This window comes from Lates calcarifer, linkage group LG1 (genome assembly GCF_001640805.2).
Source record: "Lates calcarifer isolate ASB-BC8 linkage group LG1, TLL_Latcal_v3, whole genome shotgun sequence".
Taxonomy (NCBI): domain Eukaryota; kingdom Metazoa; phylum Chordata; class Actinopteri; family Centropomidae; genus Lates; species Lates calcarifer.
The window spans coordinates 94,459-108,932 of record NC_066833.1 but is presented as its reverse complement, the minus strand read 5'-3'; the positions used below and the strand labels follow the sequence as shown (position 1 = coordinate 108,932).

Sequence of the window (14,474 nt, the reverse complement as noted above, 5' to 3'; positions counted from 1 at the left end):
GTCACTGCCCGGCGCAGTTCCAATCCTCCACCTGTCCTTCGCTTCAAGAACTAGTTCTATTTTGAGTAGGGATCCCCTTGACAGTTATTTAGAGTTAGCTAGGTCTTATATGAGAAGAAGTTTAGCAGCTTCAATGCCGGAAATGTATTATCTCAGTTGGGTTACTTTTGCAATGTTCTGTAGCTCACACACCATACCTATAATGCCTATCCATATCAATACTTTGTGCACATTCATTTCTTACTGTACTGACATGCGCCATTTCAACCCACAATATGTTCGCGGCTTGATTGCTGGGATTCAATTTAATGTAAAGTGCTCTGACCCCTCCTTCCCCAGCCTGTTCTCTAATCCAGCAATGAAACTACTGTTAAAAGGAATTTCTAAATGCTTCCCTTCTACTCCCGATAATAGACGTCCCATCACAATCCAAGTCCTTTATAACTTAGTGTGCTTAGAGAAGGTCTGTTTTCCCCATACGTCAATTCACTTTTAGTCTGCGTTTTCCTATTAGCATTTTATGGCTTCTTAAGAATTCGTGAATTCACTTCTCCCTCAAATTCCTACAGACCTGTCAGAGACATTTTCTGATTTGGCATTTTATCCTGGTCACTACAGTTTATTCATCAAACATTCTAAGGTTAAGGGCTCTTGCTCTATAATATTCGCCCATATGAAATCCCCTTTTTGTCCTTTCAAGGCCATGGCAAATTATATCTGCCTTCGCCCTTCATCAAATTCTCCTTCCCCCTCTGTTCCTAACGCCCAGCTATCACCCCATGTCAAAAGCATAGTTCAATAATCACTTCAAAAAGGTTCTCCTTAAATGTAATCTGTCTCCTCAGCTGTATTCAGGCCATTCCTTTAGAATAGGCGCAGCCACATTGGCTGCAACACAAGGGATATCCACTGCTTCTCTCCAGTAAATGGGACGCTGGTCCTCCTCTGCGTTCTCCTCTTACATCCGTCCAGACTCCTCTTCAGTTCTGGCTGCCCAGCGGTCCCTGGAAGCTTAACGGTATGTAATTATTGCATTTACTGGTGGTGGTGTCACTATCCTTCCCTCTCCCACATCTACCCCAAATTTTCCGCATTCCCAGCATTAAGGCCTCTCCCGCATCAATCCTGCATTTTTCCCACGTTTCTGCATTCCCTGCATGAAGCTTCTCGCCTCCTTTTCCCGCATCTCCCGCATTCCCTGCATTAAGGCCCCACATCGCTCCACTCCCCTTGCAAGCATCCCCTGCTTCATTTTATTCAATTTTATTTCATTATCACTTCACTGGCCTTGCTTCCCTGCACCTCTCGTGCAGACTCCTAATGCCTGTGCTCACATGTTTATATCTGTCTGCTTCTCTCCTCTGCAGATTTCGTGTGGCCAACAGGCATGGTACCTTTTCTTTTACTTTGTCTTTTGGGGGGAAGTTCTCTGCCTATGGGAAGCTACAGCCAGGCTCGCCAGCTGTCCGAAGCGATCCTCTTCCTGCCGGGGTCCAATCGCCTGCTTCAATAAAATTACTCTTTCATGTTTCCCTTATATCAGTCTCATCATTTAGTCTTCTCTGATTGAAATAACAGTAGTAATTACCTGGACTCTTGGGGAAATTCAGTGGGGTATGGTCATCCAAATAAGTTGATATAAATGTTACAGTTCTACTGTTCTTTCAGTTTCTTTGCAAATAAACTCATTCGAGCCCACAAGTCACAGTTCAGTCTGATCTGTAAGGCATCCTTTCAACACTGCGTGTGGTGTCTGTATTTGGGTCATCATTCCAGTGTCCCTATTCCTTACTATGACAGAGAGGCACACTGCATGGAGGTCTTCAGTGCTAGAGTCAAAGGCAACTGGTTGTCCCATCTGAAAGGCTTCTTCCTTTCAGTTATGAATTGAAGAAGCGTTTCAAGTATGGGAAACTTTTATGTACCAACAAAAAATGGTGTTTTCTGAATGTGAGCAATAAGACACATTTATCAACTGACCATCAACCAGCCAAGTGTAAATGCTTAAGTGATCACATGACTAATCAGAGAGGGAGTAACAAAGAAGACATTATGGCCCAGTCCCAATGTCATGGACCTTGAGGCATGCACCCACTGAGTCTGTGAGGGTTCAGGCCTTAGGGGGTACACTAGGATTGAGTCACAGCTCAACCTAACATGTGCCTTATTGTGCATTCTTAAAAAAATACGAAAATAAAAAGAGCTTACAGTTTAGATTGTTTTTTATTCTGCAATAACATCTAGAATTATCATTTTTAAAAAGTTCATTTTAATTGTGTTAAATCTTTAAATCTGCATGACTAATGAACAACAATCTAATATCCAACATGTTGTATAATGTATAAATATAGAAACAGAGTGGAAATTGTCTGAAATGGAGATGAGATGTTTTGGTGTTGGTAGATGAGGAACATAAGTTAAATCAGATAATGAGGAGATTTTAGTTCTGACGAGTGCAGACAGTGACTGTAAATCAGACCAGCGTCAGATTTATTCTGGTTGTTTGTTTGAAGCTGATAAATGAAAAAAAAAGAAATATCAACATCCTGTCAAATATTCAAATGCAAATAAAATACTGAAACAACTCTATTCTTAGTATTCTGAATGTAGGTATTTGAGTCAGACAAGTTATTCATTTGGGTTCTTTTTGTGTCAAGAATATGTTCACTTTTTTTTTTTTACATCCATTTGAATTCTTGAAATAAACTGTCAGGCTACACCCTCCTCAGTCATGGCTGAACGCTCTCTAAGATGGTTACAGAGAGGCATCCCTGCATGGAGCTTTTCACAGCATTCTTATTGTTTTTTCCTGTGCAACTTAGCCACCGAAAAGTAGTTTTTAATGAGTGCTTATCTGCAGTTGATTAAGATTATTCACTGTCAATAAACTAGTTAATAATCAATATCCAATAATTTACAACATGTAGACATGTGCCTTATTAAAGAGTGGTATTCACCCTCAGATATTATACAAAATACTGTAGGACCTTACAAAATATTACTCAAGGCCATTGAAAAAAGCTGAGATCCAGGTTACACTTTTTGCAGGCCTGTTGGAAATCTGTCCAGGGTGTATCCCACCTCTCACCCACTGTCAGCTAGGATTGGCTTTTAAGGATAAGCAGTACAGATAATGGATAGATGGAAATAGGCCTATTGTGGTATAATTATTCACTGTGCACTGTGTGTTTTAGCAACACTGTTTCAAATCTGATCAAACCAGGTCTCATAACAGGGATACTGACTGCATATCAGTTTACTCACTGATGGGCTATATGTTGTTAATGAGCATCTTAATTGAAAATGAATGAAGTTAAATCAAAATAAACAAATCCCCCACAGACAACAGTGGATGTCACCATAGTACGACATCAACATGACCACAAACAGCTGCCTCTCCAGATGCAAAAGTAATTCAGTAAGCATCACTGGGAATGACTACTATCTGGAGCTTATTGGTGCCATGCACAGACACAGCAGCTAGTGACTGTGTTTTCATAATTTTGTTGTACCCCTGTACAGTGACAAAAAAGTCTATTCTTACTGAATTTATTGATTCACATAGTGATAGTGTGACAAACAGAAATCCAAAGGAAATTTATCTGACGTCACACTGTGAGGAAACAAAATTTGGAGATAATTATATAGTATGCAATCACTACATATAATCAGTAATACAGGGACTTTTATATTTCTGATCACCATGTTTATCAATGATCTGCTAGAATTTTAGTTGTATGTCAAAAATGCTGTCTTAGATATGAGACACATTTCAAGATGTCAATGTAAACCTTCAATGGCTGGATAATAAGAGGTTGTAATTCATGATGCTTGAAAAACACTGACACTAAAATGAAACTGATATTCTCTTCATCGCTGAATTTGTTTCCTCATTGTGACCTAAACAGACTTCGTGGGAAAATGTCCCAGGTGTCCAGCCCAGGACTGTGATTCTCCCAGTCCGGCTGAAGAGGAGGATTGTTTAAAGCCATCAAACAACCCAACCAGTAGCATTCAGAGGCCAGAAGTCTGAAGTTCACCATCACATCCTGGGAGTACTGAGCTTCATCATCAAGGAAAGGACTCTGTATGAGAGACATGGTTCAACTTTACATGTTCAGTCCATTTTATCCACAGATGAAGCTGTGAACTGTTTGGTTTCCAAAGCTGTAAAGTATTACACACCTACCTGAAGAAGATCTTCTTTCCTGCTGTGGTACAGATTCATCTGAAGACTGTGAATTGTTAACTGTCTGAACTCTTTGACCTGGAACACAGGAAAATGCTGCTTACACAAGTACAGTAGCAGAAGATTTAATGGTCCAGTTTTAGACAGTAGACTTCAGTCCAGTACCTTCTGAGGTGTTAGTCCACTGCTGTTCTCAATCAGTCCAAACACTTCATCTATCTGCTTCTTCTTTCTCTCCATTTCTTCTGCTGCATCTCTAAACATTTTCTATAATCATCAGTTGAAAAAGTTTTACTTTGATCAGGAATTCAGGCAGTGCAATACTGAGTAACATCTCTTCAGACTGTACTGTACCTGAGTCAGATCTCTGGTAAACTCTCTGTTCACAGCATTAGATTTCAGATGATCTTTGATTTTAGGCCACTGCAGCAGTTTCAGTTTGTTATACATCTCTGTCAGTTTGGTTTTACTGACTGGATTGTTCATGCTCTCAGTGTCTCCTGTCTTTATTGAAAGAGCCAAGTCAGGTGCAACTCTAAACAAAGAAAGATACAATGAGATTGTTGAAAACCCTTCAAGGTCAGCAATTACATTGCATTTTCAGCTCTTTGTATGTACAGTACCTGTCTTTGAATGATTTCACCTCTTCCTCTTTTTGTTTCAGAGCAGATCTGTGGAGGAAAAATTCAGAATGTGAAAAAGCTTCATGTTGTTACTGAACACATGAAGAAGCATCAACTGAACTAAAGTTAGCATCAATGGTTTAACACACTGAATCAGCATGTTAGTTATTTACAGTGTATTACAGGGCTGTTGTGTTGGATTGCTTTGTATTGTACAGGTCTGACTGTGTCCACACTCTGTGTTCAAGCTTCAGTAAATTTAAAGTCTGTTTCATGTCTCATTAAAAGTTCACTTCAGAAAAATACTGACCTTGCCTCCTGAAGTTTCTCTTTGTAAAATGTTTCCATCTCAGTCATTCTGTGTTAAAAACATCATCAGTGTTTAGTCTGGTTAAAACACTTCAGAACTTGGATTGATTATTTAAATCACTGATTCTGCAACTTGATACTTGCTGGATTGTTTTGGTCCTTTGGTCTGAGGAACCTTTCACACCTGCTACTTTGGTTCAGACCAAACTGAAAAGTCCTAAGATTTAGATAAAAAAGGAAGGTGTGAAAGCACCCTTAGAAACAAACCTTTCTTTGTGTTCACGTTCATGTTGTTCACACCGTCGGCAGCTGGGTTTCATGGTTTCTTCATTCCTAAGCCTTTTCCAGTACAGAAGAACTACATTTGTTATCAGTTTATTATAATTTGGGATGAACTGACAAGCAGAGAATCAGACAGGAACTATCTGATGTATTAAAGAGTGAGCTCTCCTGTCCCTTCATCCAAACAGAAATAAAAGAACATATGTGAGAGCAAATGTACATTTAAAAAAAACCTGTAATATGATTGATTTGACATTTCCATGTCAACCTATAAAGTAAATCTGAATTCATAATTTCAGCTCTTTGTATGTACAGTACCTGTCTTTGACTGATTTCAGTTCTTCATCTTTCTGTTTTAGAGCAGATCTGTGGAGGAAAAATTCAGTCTATGAAAAAGCTTCATGTTGTTACTGAACACATGAAAACTCATCAACTGAACTAAAGTTCGTGTCAACAAACTTGATGTTAAATCTCTAGACTGATAGGTCAGTGTTCTGGTAAAGTAATGAAACTACAATGAAATGGACTTTTTAAACATGTTACATTTAACAAGTTTCATCTCAACTACACAAACTGTCAACTTAAACATCTGTAAATTTAAAGTCTGTTTCATTACTCTATTAAAAGTTACCTTAAGAAAAATACTGACCTTGCCTCATGAAGTTTCTCTTCATAAAATGTTTTGATCTCAGCCGGCGTTTTACTAACTGGGATATTCTTTGTGTCTCCTGTGACTGAAACAGCCAGTTCAGTTGCCATTCTGTACCAACAGAGACACAATCAGAAAATGAGTAAGAATGTTCATTATTAACCATCTGGTTTTTCAAGAGGCCCCTGTAGACTCTGTGGTTTTGAGCTGTTCCAGATCAAAGTTGACAATCATGAGAAACATGTTCAAATCTTTTATCTTCAATCCAAAATAGTGATCCTTGATCACAGTGATAAACAAGTCCACCAACGTCAAACTGGACTTTGTAGTTTCAGATCTTTGCATGTACAGTACCTGTCTCTGAATGATTTCAGTTCTTCCTCTTTTTGTTTCAGAGCAGATCTGTGGAGGAAAAATTCAGAGTGTGAAAAAGCTTCATGTTGTTACTGAACACATGAAGAAGCATCAACTGAACTAAAGTTAGCATCAATGGTTTAACACACTGAATCAGCAGGTTAGTTATTTACAGTGTATTACAGGGCTGTTGTGTTGGATTGCTTTGTATTGTACAGGTCTGACTGTGTCCACACTCTGTGTTCAAGCTTCAGTAAATTTAAAGTCTGTTTCACGTCTCATTAAAAGTTCACTTCAGAAAAATACTGACCTTGCCTCCTGAAGTTTCTCTTTGTAAAATGTTTCCATCTCAGTCATGCTGTGTTAAAAACATCATCAGTGTTTAGTCTGATTAAAACACTTCAGAACTCATTATGTAAATCACTGATTCTGACACTTGATACTTGCAGGATTGTTGATTTTGAAAATGTCTGTTAATCATTTGGAGAAATACTTTTATGGTGTTTTAACTCCTGACAGTTTGAACCAAAGGTTATGTTTTGGTTGCATTTCATTTCATTTATTTTCTTTCCGCTTATCTGGGGTCGGGTCACGGTGGCAACAGGCTCAGCAGGGTATTCCAGATGTCCCTCTCCCTAGCAACGTTTTTCAGCTCCTTCTGGGGGATCCTGAGGCACTCCCAGGCCAGATGAGATGTATCTCTTCAGCAAGTTCTGGGTCTACCCCGAGATCTCTTCCCAGTTGGATTTGCCCAGAAAATCTCTAACCAGATGCCTGAACCACCTCAACTGGCTCCTTCCAGGACAAAGGAGCAGTGGCTCTACTCCAAGCTCCCTCTGGATGTCCACGCTCCTCATCTTATCTCTAAGGCTGAGCCCAGACATCCTGCAGGTTGGATCATAGATCAACTGGTAGACAGAGAACTTTGCCTCCCAGCTCAGCTCCCTCTTCACCACAACGGTCGGGTACAGCGACCATATTACTGCTGATGTCGCACGAATCCTCCTGTCAATTCCTTCACTTCATTGTACTCTGACTTGTGAACAAGACCCCAAGATACTAAAAGTCCTTCGCTTGAGGCAGCAACTCTCCCGTTTTCCGGCTGAGAACCATAGCTTCAGACTTGGAGGTGATGACCCTCAACCCTACTTCTTCATACTCAGCTGCAAACCTCCCCAGGTTGTGCTGAAGGTCATGGTCTGATGAAGCCAACAGAACAACATCATCTGCAAAAAGCAGGAATGTGATTCTGAGGCCCCCAGTCGGGACACGGTCCTCACTTTGGTTGCACCTTGAGATCTTATCCATTAATACCACGAACAGGATTGGGGACAAGGGACAACCTTGGCGGAGTCCAACACCCATTGCAAACATGTTTGACTTTGTGCCGAGAATACTAAGACAGCTCCCACTTTGGTTGAAGAACCTGATGGCTCGCATCAGTGGCCCCAGTACCCCATACTCTTGCAGTATACCCCTTCAGGATCCCTCAGGGGACACGGTCATAAGCATTCTCCAAGTCTACAATACACATGTAGACTGGATGGTCAAATTCCCATTACTCCTCAGCTCTCCTGCAAGAGTGAAAAGCTGGTGCAGTGTTCTGTGGGCAGGACAGAATCCACATTGCTCCTCCTGAATCTCCAACACCCAAGGTTTTGCTTCTGTGTTCGCTGTAGCTGCAACCCTTCTGGCCTCCTGGTACCCGTTTGCTGCTTCAGGAGAACCCTGGGCAAACCAAGCCTTAAAGACCTCCTTCTTCGGCTTGATGGTCTCCCTCACTGCAGGTATCCACCAGCGGGATCTTAGGTTGCTGCCTCGACTGACCCCGACCACCTTCTGACCACGGCTCCTGCCTCCCACATCTACAATGGAGACTTTGAACATTGCCCACTCTGACTCAACATCCCCAGGCTTCCCCCAGGCTGTTCCTCCCAATCACGCTCCTCCAGGTTTCCCCGTCGTCGCCCACAACAGAACTATGGAGTTCCCAGCCAGTACCCTTTCTGGAATACCACCCAGAGAAGGCCGGGTACTCCGAGCTGCTGTTCGGTGCATAAGCACGCACAACAGCCACAGCCCAGTAGTTTGGTTCCAGAGCCTATGCTGTGCGTAGAGGTGAGCCCAACTATATCTAGTTGGTACCGATCTACCTCCTGCACCAGCTCATATTTTTTATGCACTAGAGAGGTGGCATTCCACATCCCTAGAGTTAGTCTACGCCACATGTTGGCATGCCTGGGTCCCTGCCTTCGCCTGCCACCTGGTAAGCAAATCACCCAACCCCACTGCCTATCCCCACAGGTAATGGGTCCATGGGGTGGTAGCTCCATGTAGCTCATTTGGGCTGAGACCACGTCTTTGGGTTGGACCACCTCTTGGACCAACGGACCAAAATGGCACCTTTCACACTGTTATTTTGGTTTAAACTAAACGAGGTAGGTGTAAAAGTACCCTTAGAAACAAACCTTTCTTTGTGTTCACATTCATGTTGTTCACACCGCCGAAAGCTGGATTTCACACCTTCTTCATTCTTAAGTCTTTTACTGTATGGAAGAAATACATTCATTATCAGTTTATTATAATTTTGGATGACCTGATCGTTCAGCAGAGAAACATTTCTTTATTACCAACATTTGTAAAAAGGTATGAGATCCAATTAAACAGAAAAAAGTGTGAGAACAAATGCACATTTTAAGAAACTGTCAACTGATTAGTTAAATTTTTTGTGTCAGTATCTGAGGCAAATTTTAATTTGTAGTTGCATGTCTTTGCATGTACAGTACCTGTTTTTGACTGATTTCAGTTCTTCATCTTTTCGTTTCAGAGCAGATCTGTGGAGTAAAAATGCAGTGTGAAAAAGCTTCATGTTATTAATACATAATGACGTATACACAGTGATGAATAAATAAACTTTCCAAAATATACATGCAGCATGGTCCACACTAAGTCATCACACAGGATAAGATAATGCAAGTATGCACAAACTGGTAACTTTTTTGTCTGTTTTATTTTATATATCTGTTAGTTCAATGTCTTGCCAACTGGCAGTTAACTTAAATTTGGTGAACTATCTAGCTTGGTGTGTGACTGGGGCCTTCTACTGTTAGCATGTTACTGGCAAGCATGGCAGCAGCAGCAGTTTGTAAATCAGCCCAACAAGCAGTCAGTATGTTACCAAGCCTCCAGCAAACGCTTTGTCATTGAAGCCGTTAACAAAATCTGGTAACATGGCCACTGAATTCTTACAAAACTGACACAGACTTTAAAAGTGAACTGATTTAGGCTGTGTTTTTAATTTTTTTAATTTTTTCTGGGCATAGTAATTTGTAGCTTCACATGCACCTGACATGGCTATTCCCACTTCACAACTCTATTAAAAGTTACCTTAAGAAAAATACTGACCTTGCCTCATGAAGTTTCTCTTCATAAAATGTTTTGATCTCAGCCGGCGTTTTACTAACTGGGATATTCTTTGTGTCTCCTGTGACTGAAACAGCCAGTTCAGTTGCCATTCTGTACCAACAGAGACACAATCAGAAAATGAGTAAGAATGTTCATTATTAACCATTTGGTTTTTCAAGAGGCCCCTGTAGACTCTGACCTTGCCTCATGAAGTTTCTCTTTGTAAAATGTTTCAATCTCAGTCATGCTGTGTTAAAAACATCATCAGTGTTTAGTCTGATTAAAACACTTCAGAACTTGGATTGATTATTTAAATCACTGATTCTGCAACTTGATACTTGCTGGATTGTTTTGGTCCTTTGGTCTGAGGAACCTTTCACACCTGCTACTTTGGTTCAGACCAAACTGAAAAGTCCTAAGATTCAGATAAAAAAGGGAAGGTGTGAAAGCACCCTTAGAAACAAACCTTTCTTTGTGTTCACGTTCATGTTGTTCACACCGTCGGCAGCTGGGTTTCATGGTTTCTTCATTCCTAAGCCTTTTCCAGTACAGAAGAACTACATTTGTTATCAGTTTATTATAATTTGGGATGAACTGACAAGCAGAGAATCAGACAGGAACTATCTGATGTATTAAAGAGTGAGCTCTCCTGTCCCTTCATCCAAACAGAAATAAAAGAACATATGTGAGAGCAAATGTACATTTAAAAAAACCTGTAATATGATTGATTTGACATTTCCATGTCAACCTATAAAGTAAATCTGAATTCATAATTTCAGCTCTTTGTATGTACAGTACCTGTCTTTGACTGATTTCAGTTCTTCATCTTTCTGTTTCAGAGCAGATCTGTGGAGGAAAAATTCAGTCTATGAAAAAGCTTCATGTTGTTACTGAACACATGAAAACTCATCAACTGAACTAAAGTTCGTGTCAACAAACTTGATGTTAAATCTCTAGACTGATAGGTCAGTGTTCTGGTAAAGTAATGAAACTACAATGAAATGGACTTTTTAAACATGTTACATTTAACAAGTTTCATCTCAACTACACAAACTGTCAACTTAAACATCTGTAAATTTAAAGTCTGTTTCATTACTCTATTAAAAGTTACCTTAAGAAAAATACTGACCTTGCCTCATGAAGTTTCTCTTCATAAAATGTTTTGATCTCAGCCGGCGTTTTACTAACTGGGATATTCTTTGTGTCTCCTGTGACTGAAACAGCCAGTTCAGTTGCCATTCTGTACCAACAGAGACACAATCAGAAAATGAGTAAGAATGTTCATTATTAACCATCTGGTTTTTCAAGAGGCCCCTGTAGACTCTGTGGTTTTGAGCTGTTCCAGATCAAAGTTGACAATCATGAGAAACATGTTCAAATCTTTTATCTTCAATCCAAAATAGTGATCCTTGATCACAGTGATAAACAAGTCCACCAACGTCAAACTGGACTTTGTAGTTTCAGATCTTTGCATGTACAGTACCTGTCTCTGAATGATTTCAGTTCTTCCTCTTTTTGTTTCAGAGCAGATCTGTGGAGGAAAAATTCAGAGTGTGAAAAAGCTTCATGTTGTTACTGAACACATGAAGAAGCATCAACTGAACTAAAGTTAGCATCAATGGTTTAACACACTGAATCAGCAGGTTAGTTATTTACAGTGTATTACAGGGCTGTTGTGTTGGATTGCTTTGTATTGTACAGGTCTGACTGTGTCCACACTCTGTGTTCAAGCTTCAGTAAATTTAAAGTCTGTTTCACGTCTCATTAAAAGTTCACTTCAGAAAAATACTGACCTTGCCTCCTGAAGTTTCTCTTTGTAAAATGTTTCCATCTCAGTCATGCTGTGTTAAAAACATCATCAGTGTTTAGTCTGATTAAAACACTTCAGAACTCATTATGTAAATCACTGATTCTGACACTTGATACTTGCAGGATTGTTGATTTTGAAAATGTCTGTTAATCATTTGGAGAAATACTTTTATGGTGTTTTAACTCCTGACAGTTTGAACCAAAGGTTATGTTTTGGTTGCATTTCATTTCATTTATTTTCTTTCCGCTTATCTGGGGTCGGGTCACGGTGGCAACAGGCTCAGCAGGGTATTCCAGATGTCCCTCTCCCTAGCAACGTTTTTCAGCTCCTTCTGGGGGATCCTGAGGCACTCCCAGGCCAGATGAGATGTATCTCTTCAGCAAGTTCTGGGTCTACCCCGAGATCTCTTCCCAGTTGGATTTGCCCAGAAAATCTCTAACCAGATGCCTGAACCACCTCAACTGGCTCCTTCCAGGACAAAGGAGCAGTGGCTCTACTCCAAGCTCCCTCTGGATGTCCACGCTCCTCATCTTATCTCTAAGGCTGAGCCCAGACATCCTGCAGGTTGGATCATAGATCAACTGGTAGACAGAGAACTTTGCCTCCCAGCTCAGCTCCCTCTTCACCACAACGGTCGGGTACAGCGACCATATTACTGCTGATGTCGCACGAATCCTCCTGTCAATTCCTTCACTTCATTGTACTCTGACTTGTGAACAAGACCCCAAGATACTAAAAGTCCTTCGCTTGAGGCAGCAACTCTCCCGTTTTCCGGCTGAGAACCATAGCTTCAGACTTGGAGGTGATGACCCTCAACCCTACTTCTTCATACTCAGCTGCAAACCTCCCCAGGTTGTGCTGAAGGTCATGGTCTGATGAAGCCAACAGAACAACATCATCTGCAAAAAGCAGGAATGTGATTCTGAGGCCCCCAGTCGGGACACGGTCCTCACTTTGGTTGCACCTTGAGATCTTATCCATTAATACCACGAACAGGATTGGGGACAAGGGACAACCTTGGCGGAGTCCAACACCCATTGCAAACATGTTTGACTTTGTGCCGAGAATACTAAGACAGCTCCCACTTTGGTTGAAGAACCTGATGGCTCGCATCAGTGGCCCCAGTACCCCATACTCTTGCAGTATACCCCTTCAGGATCCCTCAGGGGACACGGTCATAAGCATTCTCCAAGTCTACAATACACATGTAGACTGGATGGTCAAATTCCCATTACTCCTCAGCTCTCCTGCAAGAGTGAAAAGCTGGTGCAGTGTTCTGTGGGCAGGACAGAATCCACATTGCTCCTCCTGAATCTCCAACACCCAAGGTTTTGCTTCTGTGTTCGCTGTAGCTGCAACCCTTCTGGCCTCCTGGTACCCGTTTGCTGCTTCAGGAGAACCCTGGGCAAACCAAGCCTTAAAGACCTCCTTCTTCGGCTTGATGGTCTCCCTCACTGCAGGTATCCACCAGCGGGATCTTAGGTTGCTGCCTCGACTGACCCCGACCACCTTCTGACCACGGCTCCTGCCTCCCACATCTACAATGGAGACTTTGAACATTGCCCACTCTGACTCAACATCCCCAGGCTTCCCCCAGGCTGTTCCTCCCAATCACGCTCCTCCAGGTTTCCCCGTCGTCGCCCACAACAGAACTATGGAGTTCCCAGCCAGTACCCTTTCTGGAATACCACCCAGAGAAGGCCGGGTACTCCGAGCTGCTGTTCGGTGCATAAGCACGCACAACAGCCACAGCCCAGTAGTTTGGTTCCAGAGCCTATGCTGTGCGTAGAGGTGAGCCCAACTATATCTAGTTGGTACCGATCTACCTCCTGCACCAGCTCATATTTTTTATGCACTAGAGAGGTGGCATTCCACATCCCTAGAGTTAGTCTACGCCACATGTTGGCATGCCTGGGTCCCTGCCTTCGCCTGCCACCTGGTAAGCAAATCACCCAACCCCACTGCCTATCCCCACAGGTAATGGGTCCATGGGGTGGTAGCTCCATGTAGCTCATTTGGGCTGAGACCACGTCTTTGGGTTGGACCACCTCTTGGACCAACGGACCAAAATGGCACCTTTCACACTGTTATTTTGGTTTAAACTAAACGAGGTAGGTGTAAAAGTACCCTTAGAAACAAACCTTTCTTTGTGTTCACATTCATGTTGTTCACACCGCCGAAAGCTGGATTTCACACCTTCTTCATTCTTAAGTCTTTTACTGTATGGAAGAAATACATTCATTATCAGTTTATTATAATTTTGGATGACCTGATCGTTCAGCAGAGAAACATTTCTTTATTACCAACATTTGTAAAAAGGTATGAGATCCAATTAAACAGAAAAAAGTGTGAGAACAAATGCACATTTTAAGAAACTGTCAACTGATTAGTTAAATTTTTTGTGTCAGTATCTGAGGCAAATTTTAATTTGTAGTTGCATGTCTTTGCATGTACAGTACCTGTTTTTGACTGATTTCAGTTCTTCATCTTTTCGTTTCAGAGCAGATCTGTGGAGTAAAAATGCAGTGTGAAAAAGCTTCATGTTATTAATACATAATGACGTATACACAGTGATGAATAAATAAACTTTCCAAAATATACATGCAGCATGGTCCACACTAAGTCATCACACAGGATAAGATAATGCAAGTATGCACAAACTGGTAACTTTTTTGTCTGTTTTATTTTATATATCTGTTAGTTCAATGTCTTGCCAACTGGCAGTTAACTTAAATTTGGTGAACTATCTAGCTTGGTGTGTGACTGGGGCCTTCTACTGTTAGCATGTTACTGGCAAGCATGGCAGCAGCAGCAGTTTGTAAATCAGCCCAACAAGCAGTCAGTATGTTACCA

General features: G+C 41.3%; 1 protein-coding gene across 49 annotated transcripts in view; it reads right to left on the bottom strand.

Annotated features, from left to right (window-relative positions):
• Positions 1-2,283: 2,283 nt before the first annotated feature.
• Positions 2,284-14,474, bottom strand: part of LOC108892073 (trichohyalin-like) — a 49,097-nt gene continuing 36,906 nt past the window's right edge. For 37 of the 49 annotated variants that reach the window (XM_051071191.1, XM_051071168.1, XM_051071271.1 and 34 more), the window contains 18 exons: positions 14,081-14,128; positions 13,763-13,840; positions 11,605-11,652; positions 11,295-11,342; positions 9,812-9,922; positions 9,193-9,240; positions 8,875-8,952; positions 6,717-6,764; positions 6,407-6,454; positions 6,053-6,163; positions 5,722-5,769; positions 5,389-5,460; positions 5,123-5,170; positions 4,813-4,860; positions 4,544-4,724; positions 4,355-4,456; positions 4,190-4,267; positions 2,284-4,085 (listed from right to left, as the gene is read on the bottom strand). In XM_051071191.1, the coding sequence (XP_050927148.1) occupies positions 3,891-4,085; positions 4,190-4,267; positions 4,355-4,456; positions 4,544-4,724; positions 4,813-4,860; positions 5,123-5,170; positions 5,389-5,460; positions 5,722-5,769; positions 6,053-6,163; positions 6,407-6,454; positions 6,717-6,764; positions 8,875-8,952; positions 9,193-9,240; positions 9,812-9,922; positions 11,295-11,342; positions 11,605-11,652; positions 13,763-13,840; positions 14,081-14,128 (1,438 nt within the window). In that variant the 3' untranslated portion in view covers positions 2,284-3,890. Of the gene's footprint in view, positions 4,086-4,185; positions 4,268-4,354; positions 4,457-4,543; positions 4,725-4,812; positions 4,861-5,122; positions 5,171-5,388; positions 5,461-5,721; positions 5,770-6,052; positions 6,164-6,406; positions 6,455-6,716; positions 6,765-8,874; positions 8,953-9,192; positions 9,241-9,811; positions 9,923-10,940; positions 11,052-11,294; positions 11,343-11,604; positions 11,653-13,762; positions 13,841-14,080; positions 14,129-14,474 lie in introns of all 49 variants that reach the window. The other 12 variants (XM_051071846.1, XM_051071858.1, XM_051071874.1 and 9 more) reach the window with 6 other exon arrangements.